The 17,702-nt window shown below is 37.0% G+C and overlaps 1 protein-coding gene across 1 annotated transcript in view; it reads left to right on the forward strand.

Annotated features, from left to right (window-relative positions):
* LOC125645878 (fibrillin-1-like) overlaps positions 1-17,702 on the forward strand; it is a 52,462-nt gene that overhangs the window by 17,696 nt on the left and 17,064 nt on the right. Inside the window, exons 13-19 of the mRNA XM_048871820.2 lie at positions 1,287-1,415; positions 6,525-6,650; positions 6,763-6,900; positions 13,433-13,564; positions 13,652-13,906; positions 14,116-14,355; positions 14,551-14,676. Coding sequence (XP_048727777.1) covers positions 1,287-1,415; positions 6,525-6,650; positions 6,763-6,900; positions 13,433-13,564; positions 13,652-13,906; positions 14,116-14,355; positions 14,551-14,676 — 1,146 coding nt within the window. The remainder of the gene's footprint in view (positions 1-1,286; positions 1,416-6,524; positions 6,651-6,762; positions 6,901-13,432; positions 13,565-13,651; positions 13,907-14,115; positions 14,356-14,550; positions 14,677-17,702) is intronic.

Genomic DNA, 17,702 nt, shown 5'->3' on the forward strand with positions numbered 1-17,702 from the left:
ACGGATGTATATTTAATTGCTTTTATAAAATTTAGAAATTCATTTCAAAATTAAGGATTATCTCCCTCATGCATAGCTCTTAACCTTGGACGAATTTGGCTCCACTTTTTAGGCACGCTGTTTTTAGCTATATTTAGCTCTAAAACTTCATAGTTATTTCGGATTTCAAACATTTCGGTTGAGTATCACTGAAGAGACATTATTTGTCGAAATGCGCATCTGGTGCATCAAAATTGGTACCGTATAAGTTTTACATATTTTTATTTGATATACCTTTCTTGCGGACAGCCGTGGTTTTCTTAAGTGTACACTTAAAGTGTAAACCATTTTCAGATGTGCTCTTTCTGACTGTCTACTTAGGTTTGCATTTAAGCTCAAATGAGGATTTTGATAATTTAAAATATTCTCATTATTCCTGAACTAATACACTAAACTGTGACAGAAATAATTTATCATTATTTACTCGTGTGAGATTGGCAAACCTGATTTGTAATAAGACATTTTACGAATCTTGTCCCATCCGTGGAATTTCCCAATCCCAATCCCACGTTCGTTCTAAACGATTCTGTTAGTCTTCATAACATCTAGCTAACGCGTTTTATCATATTTAGTTAGATATTGAATATGTATATTGTGAAAAAAACTACAATTAATAGATCAAGAAATAGGCAATATGATGTACAATGGACAGAAATAGTAAAGTTATGAGGGCAAGAAAACGTAATTCATTCGCAATAAATTTGACATGATACTTAAGAGTAAGTACATGTATAACTTAATTGCATATAGATAGACAGGCCTCGCAACTAATTAGCAAACATATGCAACAGAGAAAAATAATTAAAAAAAAACCAACAACCCGAAATTCCCATAATATTAATTGTAATACTATGCACTCATTTCGGAAGATACTAGATAGTTTCACAGCAGGAATTTAGGAGCAGTATTATACAAGGTATATAATGACAAAATATGGAATACTTACATTGTGGACAGAGTAAAACAACTGTGACAAGACAGTATGACTGTACAGAAAGGAGTTGAGGAAAGCCCTGCGTGCTGTAGGCAAGGAAACATCAATGACAATGACCAAAGAAACCCCAAATCATGGCAGATAAAAAAAATGTTTAGCTTACAACTCGGCACAAAGATCAAATATTTTTTTTTTGAATTAACTGTATTGAACTCTATTTGAATGCTTTACTGAACCTTGACGATGACAAATTAAGAACTCAAATAGTGCATAGATGTCAGGTTTTGCTATCATGTACTCGACGCTTTTATAGATATCGATGAGTGCATCAATGATGGGTTAAACTCCTGTCCTCTTTCTTCCTCGTGTGTGAATAACCAAGGGAATTATACATGTCAGTGCAAGGAGGGATACACACAAAGATCGCCATACGATTGTAAAGGTATGTACACCACAGAGATCGCCAGAAATATTTCTACAACTGCAAATGTAGGTAGGATTTAGAAATATCCAGAGATATCCGAAAGGAGTTTGAAAGTAGGCACAATATAGAGGCATCCAGAAATACCCATACAACTGTTAAAGTAGACACAAGAGAGGCCCTGAAATTACCATACGATTGTTATGGTTGGTTCAATTTTGAGACACTTGGGAATCCACATACGATTATAAAGGTAGGTTCGGTATATTGTTTGTTTATTACTTTTATGGCCCTTTCAGAAATTGTCACTCATATTGACTGTGGTCATGGGTGGGTGGTCCGGATGTAAAGCAGCAGTCATACTTTACCGGATACAACGGATAACAAAATTGTCAATCCGTTCGTCTCCATTGCTTTGCGTTTTTCTTTCGGCCAGCAAAGTTTTGGGCATGTTCAAAATTCGAATCGGATACCACCGGACTATGGAGTCCGCTTAGTGTACGGTACCTACGTGTATGCATTGTTATTCGTTTTAATCGGAACTCGTCCGGTTTTTTTTTTTCCAGTACATATTCGTTAATGTCCGGTGGACATTAGTCATGACCGGACCAATACCGGACATGTTACGGACAAGAAACGCATGAAACTGGCGAATAACGGTTGTCATACGGAGGTCCACAGGACCGGTACAAGTCCGTTCGTCTAACGTTGAAAGAAAGTTATATCAGTTTCTCATGCGTTCCATGTTCGTTTAACCCAGTAATTGTTTATTATTCAGACGGTAATGCCTTCGGGAATCTCTCCAGTTTCAGACAGGATTTATACCCACGAATCTTGGACAGTCTGCTTTTACCCAGCATTGTCAAAGGGAGGAGATGAGGGTCTTGTAGCCTTTCATCGTGTCCTGCTTTTTACCCTTCCGAACATTTATAAACCTTTCTTTTAGACTGGATAGCCTGCCCCTGATTCCATACACTGTCGCTAGGAAATCGAAGGACAGGTAACTACCACCGCCATGACATTGGGGAAACTCACTGCTGCCCCGGGAATAGCAAACGCGCACACTAAAAATAAATCGAAAAAAAAAAAGGAACAGGCGGATCAAAGGAAGAAGGCGAAAGAAAATAGGTCATATATATTTGAACAAATTAATATTTTGACACCATAGACGATACGTATCGTGAAAGAAAATAAAATGCACTTTACTGTCTTAAGTCTTGTCATCGGAAATTCTGTGTTTACATATTTTATACGAAGCTATAAGTTATAATTGGGACGACAGACTGTTGGCAGCATTCCAATCCATGTCAGGCCTATCATAGCTTGATTTATGGGGCTGCTTAGGATATAAAAGGTCAGATTTTGTTCCATTTATCGTGTAATCCTGATAAGAATAAACAAATAGTTCTGGAATTCAATGATTTATTTGAATTGGCTGCACACTTTATCGTGCAGAGAGTATACCCATTACATGCTTTAGAAATAAGAAATGATAAGGAATGGAAACATGTACTCCACGTAAATTAAGTACTACCAGAAATTGTGTAGTTTACGGAAATTTTTCAAAGGAGATGAGAAAAGTTGAATAAGCGAAAATCCGAGAAAATTTAAAAGAACTTAAAAAATTTAAAAGCTCACCTCCAAACAGTCGCCTTCCAGACATTTTTGTAGGGCAACACTTTGTACCCGTTTCCTTTTCTATGTTTATATCTATTGAATCCTTTTTACTTTTGAAATAAAACTAGATATACTATCTGCAGCATTTCCTCGACGGCATTCCATTGCAAGTGTGTGACGATAATGTGCGGGTCTAAATATAGATTTTGTCGTCACTGTTATTTCCTATGACGCGTTATCATGGCTAGTGGTTACCTGTCGTTGATTAGATAGGGCGCTCGCACTTGTAATTAATGACAGCGGACCAGTCTAACCTTCCCTTTGGAGGAATCATGGAGATATATCCGCGAGGATGATACATCTGAGATATATCCACTTCCGACTACGTCGGTAGTGTCAGACACGTGGCCGTTACAAGTCTGTTCATCTAACGTTGAAAGAACGTTATATCAGTTTCTCATGCGTCCCACGTTTAACCCGGTACTTGTCCGTTAATTGCCCGGTACATATACAGTAATCTTGCGGTTATTATGCGTTTTATACGCTTTATACACCGATCGCAGGAGTCTCGAGCAGCGGCGGAAACACCTTTCATCAACAGATACCAACGGGCAGCATTATGTCACATTTTGCTCTTATGAAATATACTACTCAAAATTTGATAAGGATCACTAGGTTATATGTGTGTAATTTACCACTAACATAACAAAATACATAAATTTGACTCAGAAACGTGTTTACTCAGGTTATGAATGAAAATTCATGAACGCCATGAACTTTTATCAATACGGAATGCTTGAAATCTGATAACAACACCAAAAGGCATTTCATTACAAAAAGTTAACAGCAAACCAGAGAAAGAATTACACAGTTTTTGGGGATAGTCCATCATTACACTTAGTCGATGAAGTGTCAATACCGGGTATGGCCTCCCCTTGCATCAATGACGGCTTGACAACGTCGAGCCATGCTGTCAATAAGCACCCGGATGTTTCCAATGGGAAGGTTGTTCCACTCTTCCACGAGGGCGTTTCCGAGCTCTGCCAAGGTCGTGGGTTGTGCTCTACGGCGTGATAGGGTAACCTGCAGCATGTTCCATACATGATCAATCGGGTTCAAGTCCGGCGAGCGCGCTGGCCAGTCCATACGGACAATTGTCTCCTGCTGAAGGTACTGCTTCACCACCCTGGCGCGATGAGGACGGGCGTTATCATCCACTAGGATGAACTCAGGGCCAACAGCACCAGCGTAGGGTCTGACGTAAACATCGAGGATATCATCCGGTACCGCATCCCCGTCATTGTTCCTCTCTCCAGGACATGAAGATCTGTTCTTCCATCCCTCCTGATTCCACCCCAGACCATAATGGAACCACCACCATAACGGTCATGTTCACTGATGTTGGCATCATGGAAAAGTTCACGTTGTCGTCACCACACTCTGTGCCTCCTATCTGTAAAGTCCAAACAATACCTGGACTCATCGGTGAACAGAACTTGAACCCAATCGTTCTGTGTCCAAGTGACATGATCTTCAGCTCAGTCCAATCGCTCCCACCGGTGTCGAACAGTCAGAGGGACTCGAACACATGCCCTTCTCGAGTTTGCTGTCCAGAAGGGATGGCGTCGTGCCTGAAGAGCCACAAAATGGTCTTGGCGTTGGGTTGTCGACCTCTGACAACCACCCCCATGTCGGTGTGCTGCTGTACCAAAAGTTTGCTGTCGGTTCCAGGCCCTGTTTACAACGCTCTGGCTGACGTTTAGTGCATTTGCAACGTCACGTTGTGAATAGCCAGCGTCAAGCATTCCAATACATATGCCCAGTTGTTCTGTCGTCAGGCGATGCCTTACACGTTGAGAGGGCATTGTGTTGATAAACGTAGTGTAAACACTCAAGTGAGTTTGAAATTTTAGAAAGAATCAGACACCGATGCCTGAGTGAAAATCGTGCAATGGTAGCAAAGGCATAAACTGTGATGAGAAATTAAACGCATTTCCCATGGCATGAAATATACGTGCAAGTTTGTTGAAGACGTTTTTGATTTCACTTGGACACAATATTGTCAGTTATGCAGTTATTAATTTTCTAAACATAAAAATATCTATGATCCTTATCAAATTTTGAGTAGTATACAACGTCAACTACACACCATAGAAATGGGCTAGTATTACAATTGAAATATAGTTCTCACTGCGCAACATAAAAACGTGCAAATAACACACGATACAAAAGTCAATAAATAATTGACCAAAAAAAAAATACCATTCCGACGACAAACTACAGAATAAAATTGAATGTGGCAATATAAGGAAGTGAAGTTAAAGAATACAGTCGAGACTAACTATAAAAGAATACACCATGACAGTAACCCAAAATATTATCGAGCAACGATTTTTATGCCCCCCTCCCCCCACCTTCAAAGAGGGGCATATTGCTTTGCACCTGTCGGTCGGTCGGTAGACCACATGTCCGCTCAAATATCTTGAGAACCATTTATTTGATCGTAATGATATTCCATATGTGGGTTGGTTATGAGTAGAAGAGGACCCCTATTATTTTTCAGGTCAAAAGGTCAATAGGCAATCTACTCTGGACAAAGGAGGACACTGTCCGCTCAATATGTTGAGAACCCTTTGCTTGACAGACATCAAACTTAGTACACTGGTACATCTTCAGGAGAAAATGACCCCTATTGATTTTAATGTCACATGGTCAAAGGTCAAGGGTTAAACTGGACATAGTAATATATTGTCTTCCATATTTTAAGAATTATTTGCTTTAGTGACGCCAAACTTGGTACACTGGTACAGCATAAGGAGTAGATGACTTCTGTTGATTTTAGGTCACATGGTCAATCCACTCCTGACATAGAAAGATATTGTCTGCTCAATATTTTGAATTGGTGATACTACTATTAATTAAATGAAGCATTTGTATAACCCTGTTCAATTTTGCACCATGGGGGCATATGTATTTTCAAACATCTCTTGTTTAAGTTATTTTAAATTTGAATCTAGCAGAAAAATGTATAATTTTTTACTCCCCCCCCCCCCAACCTCCAGTGTAGATTTGTTATCGTAAATCTAACTATACATATTGTTGCAGTCTAACCAAAAAATAAAAGACTGTTTATAGCAATTATACCAAAATGGGTTGGGTCTATTTTTGTTTTTACCAAAACCTACATAATTTGAAAATCTTGAGGTACATTGTACCTTATGGGAGGAATAAAAAAAAAAAACAACATACCGTGCAGGTTAACATATTTACATACAGTGATGGACGTATTTATTGATTATGACATAGAGATGCTCTGAAAATGTAGACACGATGTAGATAAAAAAAAAAATCTCCTTACAATTGTATAGACCGGCACGATATATAGAAACATTACTATTCAGTAGAATTGTTATCAATTAAAGGTTAGTAACATTCATTTTGTTTTAATGGGTAATAGTATATTCTTGCAAAACCAATCGTGGTTTTAACATTTGCTTTATACCTTCTAAATAGATATAGATGAGTGCATCTCTGGTGTGGCAGACTGTTCTCAAAAGTGTGTTAACGTGGAGGGAGGATTTAATTGCGAGTGTGAGTTCGGATACACTCTTGAAGACGACAGGAAAACATGTGCAGTAGGTGAGAGATTATGCGATTCTGAAACACCATCAGATGAGCTTTAATTAAGTTTCATAATTGTCTCCAGAGTTTGCATTTACAAAGATTAATGGAGGAGTAATGTACTTTCCAGTGATAGACATTTGTTCGCATTTTCCACATCTGAATTGTTCATTTGGATGCAGACAGGATTCGGAGAATAAAAGCAATGGACATTGCTTTTGTGGCGCAGGTTACCAACTCAATAGTTTGGACAAGGAATCCTGTGTTGGTAGGAACCTCATTTCTCTAATATATTCACGCAAGGAATAATAATGCAGTTGCATATATATAATTAACATATTCTACTTCGGATCCGTATCTAATCTATTATGAGGACAAAGGAGCATGATGGTAGGAATTTCATTTTTTAAAAATGATTAAGCGTTTATAAACTTTTCTCTACCATTCTTTCAACTTTATACACAGTGAATAATTAACAGGGATGTGTATTTCATGTCTAATAAGCACATGAAAAGTGACGATAACGAGCAGTGATCAATCTAATAACTCCAATAAGCAATACAAAATAAATAGTTGGGCAAACACAGACCCCTGGACACACCATTTCTAAAAATATATCAGGATATTGCAACGTCGCCGAATGGTTGTATTTGGCAGAAATTCACCTCCCATGTATGTGGAATAACAGGATTCACCTGCCCCATTTTGCTACAGGAGTTACGTATACTGTATTTAACTCGGTGTTGTAATATAAAAAATAAGGTAATTTGAATTTACAAAATGTAATTATTTTGCAACAAATATTAATTCAATTCAACGTTTTACCTTTGAGCATAACAATACATATAAATACCTGTAGTGTAAATGAGAATTACTCGCCTTCATACACTGAAAACCTCAAACTACCGTAATAGGGAAAAAGGGGTATCACTGAACGAGAATGACTCGCTCAATCAGGAATTCCCCGATTTTAAAAGTTATAATACTTAGTGTGTATTCCCAAGATATAAGATAAACTTTGTCAGAAAATCAGCATCATGATTTCAGTAGACATTACTTTTTACGCTTGACTCGTAAATTAATCTCACTTTCATATACGAACTAAAAAAAATAATCGAGGTTTTTCAAGAGAAATTCAATTATTAAGCTAGATTATTTGCAAACTTTCCGTTAACCTTGAGACGCTTACAAAGCAACAGAAGACTGCCAGTGTAGCCTCAGAAGGATCAAAGATTGGGAAATAATCCTCCCAAAAATTTACACAAATCACATAAAAAGATCAAGCGTATTTCATAAAACATCGTGTCTCTCATGCAGATATATAAAACAAGAAACATTGGTGCAAGCACCGAGTTACATTTGTATGGGCAGGAAAGATTGGGGGAACTAAATATTTTATTTGCGCGTGTCAACTAAAGTAACTTCTCGGGAAAAGAAACAAAAGAAAGGTATGTTACAAAGAATTTGTTTCTTTAAAAGTGCGCGAAAATTACAACGCAAAGGTTGGTAAAATTTAGAGGATCAAATGTGAAGATGAAGAACTAAGTTAATTAAATTGTTTATTCTAGCGCTGTCGGGAATAATGCAGTAAGTCTTAAGATTTTAACTGATTCGCAAAACAAAGGTCAACAGCAGGCTATACGAGGTTTGCCCGGTTTGCTTGATTGATTGATATAAAACCTCGACTAAAAATATTTTCATGATAGAACAGCGTAATGCCCGTTTATCCGATCAATCGATATACTTAGCCCCAACTAAAAATAACTTCTATGATTTCATTCATTCTTTTCCGTATTGTGGAAACAATTCTGTTCTCAGCAGATTCCGTAAAGTCAAGTGTTAAAACTTCTTGCACATTATTAAGATACAAAGACCTGTAAAGTATGTATCCAACTTTGAAAAATAAAAAGTGTTAACCTAGCTTATACCACTGATTTCACAAAAATGGTGGTAGATGGGTTAAAGTACAAAAAGTTTACTTTGCCAAGCCGGTTTTCTTAAAGCGTGGAATCGTTCTATTCAAGATTTTAACAATTTTAATAGATTTTTCTTCTAAACTTAGGCTTTACTAGCTGTCATTTTGGTGTCGAAACTTTTTGTTCCAAAATTATTATTTAGTATAAATATTCAATGAAAAAAGAAAATAAGGTTTATAAACTTTTGTTATAAAACTTAGTAAAATGCTCTGAATGAAGCAAAATTACATTATTGTCTTCCCAAACAAAAATGATTTCTGTAAAATGCTATACAACTGTATATATTCAATAAATCCGAAATCTTTATTTTATCAATGACTGTGGTTAAAGTTACCAGGTACATACAAAATATCGCAATGACACATTTTTACAACAAAATAAAATTTTCAGAATTAGAGCTAATATAACTTTAAAGGTTCATATCAGTAAATAGTCTGGTATTTACATTGTATATTTTCCCCATTTCAAATGCTACTTAAAGGATATGTTCTTTGTCAGAAAAAGGGGAAGTGTACACCCCATATAACATACTTAATACAACCTTACTTCCCAAAGACGTATACTTATGCAATCAAAATGTAAATAATGTGATATGAACTACACATTTATATGTAAACACCCTTCATTGTTGACCAGTCACACCTACCGTGTGCCAAATGTCATGATTAGGTAAATCCGTAGTCAGAATCAGTTTGCCAAAAAGATAGCATTTTCGTAAAACAAATAAGACTCTTCAGAAAGATGCTGGTTTTTTTTTAAATTCTAGCATTGTAATTTTTGGGAATAACATATATGTCCAAATATTAGATAGAAAGTCGAAATATAAAGACATGCTTCTAGAAATGGAGGTTGCATTAAGGTTAAACGCGTCATCCACTCCTCTTAAAGGGACTGATTCACGATTTCCCCCCAAAGTTTGTTTTTCACTTTAAATGATGAAAATCTACGGTCTGATATGTTTAGAAAGTTTCACAAAAAATTAAGGCTATTAATCTTGACAGAACCTCACTATAAAGAGTTTATTATTTGTTTTGAAAACAAACACTGAGGTGTGTTATTGTTTACGAAGTTTTCAAAATAAATGGATATTGATTCAAGTTTATTATAGATATCACATCTCAAGTATACTTTAGTTAAAATGTCATTTAAAAGTTAAAATTTGTGATTGTACCAAATGAAAATGCTTTAAATTACGAAATAAACATTTCACTGGTTTGTTTGTTTACATAAATAGATTCAAGTCTTTGTTTACTTAACACAGAATCAAAGTTAAAATATATTGCTATTATCCTAGCATTCAGACGGTCCAAAGTTTGGTGGTTAACATTAAATGAGGTATATATTTAACATCAGAAATGAAAAATAGTTCTTTCGAAAAACGTGAACCAGTCCCTTTAAAACTGTTGTTTTCATTTCCGAAATAAGTTCAAATCCTATATTCTAGTAATATTACTACATTTTGTATATCGACCTGGTTTGCGCGGTGGTCAGATCACCTACATGTAACTAGTAATGCAACGGTCCTGTGTTCGATTTCCGATTTTTTCAATGGGTTTTCACTCTTTCTTGTTACAGTAACTTAGTTATTGTTAAGGAGTATCACCTCTTGTTCTAAAAGTTTCCACTGAATACGAAATGGTTTACAATATTAAATGAGTAGGTTTGAGTCAAGGTTACCTTCGGAATTCGCGCGCAGTTTTGGGTGGCTCATCGACTATTTCCAGACCCTGTGATTACTATCGAACACATCGACTTGTTTTAGGTAGCAGGGGACAGTATTGCACTATAGACCCGGTCAACGTTCTTCAAAAATGGAAATATCCTATATTTGAAGTGATGTTACGTGTGTAAAAATGTATGCATTAATGTTAGGATAGAATGTACATGTAAAATGTAGCTGAGTGCTTAATGATAAAGTTGATATGCAACATGTAGGTGTCACCATGATTCCTAGCATATAGATGTGTGCAATTACGAACCTAAGACACGTGGTAAGTTGCTGAAGAAATTCAAGTGAAAACATGCTTGGTCCAGCAAAAGGTATGTAGCTGAGAGGAAAGGTGGATGGACCCATACGAAAAGTAGATCTTTAGGAAAGACAGACAGGGTTCTTGATTGCGCACTGTCTAAATCCCTCGCACGGAAACTGTGATGACGTGTGAGAGGTGCAGATTACCTCAAATGAGAGAAAATCAAAGCGAGAAAGGGGCACCTGCTCAGAGCATGTTTTGTGCACCAGCATGTATAGATGTAAAACTTATACGGTACAAATTTTGATGCACCAGATGCGCATTTCGACAAATAATGTCTCTTCAAAAATGCAAGTGGAAGTTAATATAACTTCAAAGCATATTTATTTCTTAATTTGAAAAGTGTTGGGAGGAAGTTTATCGTGACTTGTAACATGTCTAATATTTTGCATTGAATATGCAAGCTTCAGCGATTTTTTGCATATTGGAAGTTGAATCTAGCCTGAAAAACATGTGTTCTGTTGAAGCTACAACTTGCTCCCCTAATTTTCCTTTTGCACTGAAGTTCACATGTCACATAAATCAAACATCTTTCACTCAAAAGCCTCGAAGTGTCGTGCCGATGATGAATTTTTTTATGTACGGAAACCCTGTTTATGCAAACGAGTCCATTGTGAAAGTCCCTATACGTGTAGATTAGGGGCGATATCAAGATCACAATATAAGATGGATATTACTTTAGCATGTATGTTATATAAAGAAGAAATTGAAACTATTTCAATATCAAAGAGAATTAATCTAACCCATTTGACAGAAACGTTTACACGATTTCGGTTTATCATTTGGCAGCGATGGTAAATAACGAAAAAACATTTTGACATTTCCAACCACAAAAGGACTATAGATATTTAAGTCATGACCTTTGTCATGACGTATTTTTCATTGTGACGTCATGTAATGTGCCAGTGCGGTAAAGTGCATTTATGTACAGCACTGATATTTATGGGGAAAGCCTTAACTCAGCTGCAGACTTTCCCTATATATTTGTATGTAAAACTTCGATACCCTATTGTGGCCCCATCCTACCCCTGGGGGCCATGAGTTGAACAATCCTGAATCTGCACAATGCCAGGACGCTTTCATGTAACATCCCTGTCCCAGTGGTTCTTCAGAAAAAGATTTTCCATATATATTTGCATGAAAAACTTGACCCTCTCTTGTGGTCCCCCCCACGGGAGGGGGGGGGCATAATTTTAACAAACTTGAATCTACTACATCAGAAAGCTGTCATGTAAATCTCATCTCTCCTGGCTCATTGGTTCTTGATAATAATATTTTTAAAAATTTCCCCTATATATTTCTTTGTAAAAATTTGATCCCCTATAGTGGCCCCAAGCTATCCCAGGGGCCATGATTTGAACAAATTTAAATCTGCACTATGTCAGGAAGCTTTCATGTAAATCTTAGCCTTTCTGTCCCTGTGGTTTTTGCACAGAAGATTTTTAAAGATCGTCGCTATACATTTCTATGTAAAATTTGATCCCATATATAGTGGCCTCGACCCCCTCCCCCCCCCCCCCCCGCCCCCGCCGGGGGCATGATTTGAACAAACTTGAATCTGCGCGATGTCAGGAAGCTGTCATGTAAATCTCAACTCTCCTGGTTCATTGGTTCTTGAGAATAATATTTTTAAGAAATTCCCCATTATATTTCTTTGTATAAATTTGATCTCATATTGTGGCCCCAACCCACCCCCGGAGGCGGTTATGATTTGATCACATTTGATACTGCACTATGTCAGGAAGTTTTCATGTAACTATCAGCTCTTCTGGCTCATTGGTTCTTCAGAATATTTTTAAAGGTTAATTCTATTTATTCCCATGTAAATCTTTGATCCCCTAATGTGGGCTTTGTGGCCCCAACCTACACCGGGGGGGGGGGGGGGGGGGGGGATGATTTGAACAAACTTGAATCTGCACTATGTCAGGAAGCTTTCTTGGAAAGCATAGCTCTTCTGGTCCAGTGGTTCATGAGAAGGTTTTTAAATATTTTCCCAATATATTTCTATATAAAACTTTGATCCCCTATTGTGGCCCCAACCTACTCCCGGGGCCATGTTGTGAACTCATTTGAATCTGCACTTAGCCAGGAGGCTGTTATGTAAATCTCAGATCTTCTGGCTCCCTCATTGATTCTTGAGAAGATTTTTAAACATAACCCTATATATTTCGATGTAAAACTTTGATATCTTATTGTGGCCCCAACCTACATTCGGGGCCATGATTTGAACAAACTTGAATGTGCACTATGTCAAAAAGCTTTCATGTAAATTTCAACTCATCTGGCCAAGTGGTTCTTGAGAAGAAAATTTTTAAATGGCCCTACCCTAATTTTGGATTTTTGTGATTATTTCCCCTTTGAAGGGGGAATGGCCCTTCATGTCAAACTTGAAAGCCCTTCACCACAGGATGCGTTGTGCTAAGTTTAGTTGAAATTGACCCGGTTGTTCTGGAGAAGATGAAAATGTGAAAAGTTTACGACGTTGACGACAGACAACGGACAAATTTCGATGAGAAAAATAATTTTAAAAACTATCCGAGGTTCGTAAGTCACAGCAGAGTTTAGCATACCATCAATGAGTCCAAACAATGAATGAAATATCATTTATCAAAGTTTCAGCAAAGATTGTTTTAAAGTTCTAATACTTCTAATATATACAAAAAATCATCTTGTAGCAATTGTGACGCAAGGATGAAATGTTCGGCTTCTTTCTAGAGAAATGTTATCTAAATTTAACGTCATACTTTGAATTCCGCAAAAGAGTATTTAAAATCTTCTTTTCTTTCTTTGACAGATATTAATGAGTGCAGTGAAAATACTTCAAACCTTTGTACATACAATGACTTGTGCGTAAATACCAATGGTTCATACAGTTGTTCCTGTCCGATCGGCCATTTCCTGCAAAACGATGGAAGAACATGTTCGGGTAAATTTCCGACCTCTTGAAACTCAACGTTTGTATGTAAAATAAGGAGTTGAGTATATAATTCGTCAAATCATTTTCTTTTTTAAGAATGTGATGATTATCATTATGGCGCTGATTGTAAAGAACTGTGTGATTGTGGAGTTGGTGCAGAACGCTGTGACAAGGTTTTGGGCTGTCGGTGTACTACTGGATGGACAGGCTCCAAATGTGATGTGGATATTAACGAATGTGACAATGATAGCCTTTGTATAGAAACCAATCAAGTGTGTCAGAACACCCACGGTTCATACCGGTGTATTTGTGACATGGGTTATAGTAAAACATCAACTGGGAACTGCACAGGTATGTGCACTCCTTTCAAAATTATAACCGCGAGGGTCAATTATGATGGTTTTATTAACAATCATCGGTTACTTGTGTGTTTGGAGTTTCGTGTAAACAGTCGTTCACACCTGAATATCACTTGCGGTACAAATATTTAATATAAGGTATTCGCGGAAAATGTCGATAATAAAAGCATAGCTACACAGTGTAAGCAATTTCTTCTTCAGATATAGATGAATGTGTCAACAAACCATGTGACCAAATATGCAACAATACAGAGGGAGGATTCATGTGTTCTTGTAAACTTGGATTTAAGCTTACCCAACAATCAAAATGTGAGGACATTGACGAATGTTTAACAAGACCACCACCTTGTGACCAGTTGTGTTCGAACACTCTTGGAGGTTACGTATGTTCGTGCAGGGAAGGATTCCTTTTGAATACGACAACTAAATCTAGCTGTTTTGGTATGTTGTATAAGGAAAGAAAGTAAACATTGATATATCAGATAAATGGTGAGAGTATGAAGACGGCTTTTAAAGTGCAGAACGGTATTATCTTGAAGTTTTTAACGCAATATATATTTTCTAAAATTTATACCTAAGGGGGTAGCTTTCACTGGTGATGTGGGTTAACCGATATTCCTTGTTGTGTAATTGTAGCGAAAGAGGAGTGCACCAGCCTAAACTCAAATTGCACCCAGTTCTGCGCCGTACGTACGGACGGCTCAGAATACTGCTTTTGCTCCAACGGATTCTACTTGGATTCTGATAATGTCACGTGTTATGGTAAATGGGAATCTGTTGAATTAAGTCTTAAGTAATGTAAATTATTTTCATCAATGTATCATTTAATGAGTGTTAAACTGAAGACTTAACAACGATGCTGATTGGATGAAAAAAATCGTTTGTTTTCGTAGTCAAAAAAATCGTCCGGAGTTCATTTGCACTCTAAGCACGCTGGACTACCTTTCTCTAGAATGCGTCTTTCCTGTTCTAAAATTAGCACTATAGGCCGGGAATTTCCACACAAGCATTATAAAAGTGTATTCTTTTGATTTTTTCATTGCTACCAAAAATAAACACAACCAAAGGTATGAATAAAATACAAAATTTATTTAAGGAAACAACACACATAGTGATGACGTGGCAGAATAGTTAACTTGATGACGTAGGACACTGACCGGTATACGTGTACTGAAACTCAATCTTGAGAATGCTTCATGTCTTTATTCAGTATGGATGTAGTAAAAGGCTGTAAAGTACAAAATGAAAACATATGACAAAAAAATAATTGACAATACATACAAAATGTTCAAAGAAAAACAAACTTTATTATGCTTCAGCTATGGCTTAACCGGCTTTCCATACTTTTTTCTTTCGATAGCAATCAGTTTATAATAAAGACAAGAATACGATAATCATTATGACTCAGCACGAAACCAAATTATCCTTACAGATCCACATATACAAGTATAACAAATAATCATGACTATATTGTAATCTCAGAAAATGCTTTAAAGGCAAACCACGTGCTGGGACAAAATTCATGTCATGTTCACCATGCGTAGATATTGGTACAAAGTATGCATCATAACACATGTAGCTAACGATCCTACAGTTTATGATAAGGTTACTTACACTGTAGGGCTACAAAGTCTCCAATGTAACAGTTACACATTTGTAAATACAGTAAATGGCGCTTGCAACAATAAAGCGAAGTAACTCTTCAGACAAACAAACAAAAAAGCTAACTTATACATAGATGATTTGAAGACATTACACTCTCTGTCTAATTTCTGAAAGATATTACTACATACAAATTTTTAAGCCATGTGTTTAAATATTTTTCTTAGTCAATCAAGATAACAAATTCTGTAATAGATCGGATATATGCTGTCGGTCTGTTACCCTTGATAACACGAACTTTGATCACTGTCACTTTTAATAAACATACAAGATTAGCCCAAGTGGCCACAGCCCAAGTTGAGTTTCTCTGTAACGCAAAAAAGCAGTCTGCCAATTACGTTGTACCTGGAGTTGTTGTAGGTAATCATTCCTCCAATGTTTCCAAAATATATCTGACAGACACTGTACATGTTTCCACTGTTTCCTGTATATTTCCTTTTTGTCGGGTGAGTTAACAGGGTGAACATCTGGAAATTTCTTCTAATTGAGTATCATCGCGTGGATTTTCTGGATCAGATGCTATTGGATTAATGGGTCTTGAATTTACAATGGCACAAACTTCATGCGTGAATTGCTTCATGTTTGCATTGAGCAACATTGAGTTCAGTATTTTTACGTGAAACACCAATCATCCTTTCCCAGGATCCACTCCTGTGTGATGCATGTAGGGGGTATCCACATTATCTTATTCTCAAGCAGATAGATGTGAATAGGACCTTTTTCTGTGTGGACGGATTCAGCCCTTATGTCGTCAAGGGTTCCAAGAAAGTTAGTTCCCCTATCTGAACGAATTTCCTTTACATGGCCACGAATTGAGAAACAACATGCAATACATTTATAAAAGATGAAATACTCATCTCCTCATTAACCTCAATATACATGTATATTGCTCTTGTTCTCATACATGTAAAAATCACAGTCCATCTCTTGCTTTAGGAAAGGCCACCTCTTGTCTGTCTAGCCACAACCGGACAAGGCCCAAATATATAACCCCTTCCAAACTAAATGGAGGTCCAAATGTAAATCGGCCAGATGACAAATAGGCCATCTGTTGAAATTCTAATTTCCCTCTGAATTTCCTACACACTGCACAGCTGTGCAGAATTTACAAGGCGCTTACAACCGACTCTCCAAATTGCCCTTGGATCTTACTGAACCTTCCTTGATCATCCTACCCTGGTGATACATCTTCTCATGCAGATGCAGATGAGTAACGAGAAGTCTAGTGATGTGGGCTTTTCCTGGAAGAATGACAGGATTTATTTCATCTACAGAGAAATTGGCTTTGTTTAGAAGTCCGCCAATGCGCAAAATTCCTTTATTATATACATATATGGATAAAGGGATGAGGAGCAATGATTTTCTTCTTGGAGAAAGTGGTTTCTTCTTTTGCAAATAATTGATGTCATCTCCGTACCAGTCTGAGCTAGTTCTGTTGCCAGAAGAGCGACACATAGCGTGATGCGTGGAATGGTATTTCCTTGTTTAGGTGTTATCCATCCTTGACTTCCCAATGACAAATCCAACATTGACCTGACCTAACTGGTCAACTGTTTGAAAGTAAACAAAAGCAGAAAATGCTTTTTGGGAGACATAAGAGTAAACATGAATTTTGCAAGAGGTTGCACAGCTTAACGACAAAGGCGTATACATCATTGGATTGCGCAGATATCTTAAGGCATAAAGATACTACTTCCATCTACACCATTCTTCACAATAATTTGGTAGAAGTTTATCCCAGTCACCAATATTTAAATCCTGGGGTAGTGTGCTACTTTTCCATTTTTTATTAAGGTACATCCGTAATCTATTTATAACAGTCATGTAATGACGTCATACGGAAGCGTATTTTTCTCATGTTGATATGATACAAAATGCTCTCATGTAAACAATCAAAATAGTTTTTAAGGGTTAGTAGCTCCCTCTCTCTGTGTAGGGCAGATTTAAAAAAAAATATGCAGTTTACGTGCATAAATGGAACATGACCTGCCTTAACATACCCGCGTAACTTCTGTTATCAAAATTCGTTACAAACTTCACTAGGATATACAAGTATGTTTCCAATTTGATAAATAAAGTATATGATCCGATAGGCTAAAAACCAAGATGGCTTCCTCTGCAGTTGA

The sequence above is a fragment of the Ostrea edulis genome, chromosome 6 (assembly GCF_947568905.1).
Source record: "Ostrea edulis chromosome 6, xbOstEdul1.1, whole genome shotgun sequence".
Taxonomy (NCBI): Eukaryota; Metazoa; Mollusca; class Bivalvia; order Ostreida; family Ostreidae; genus Ostrea; species Ostrea edulis.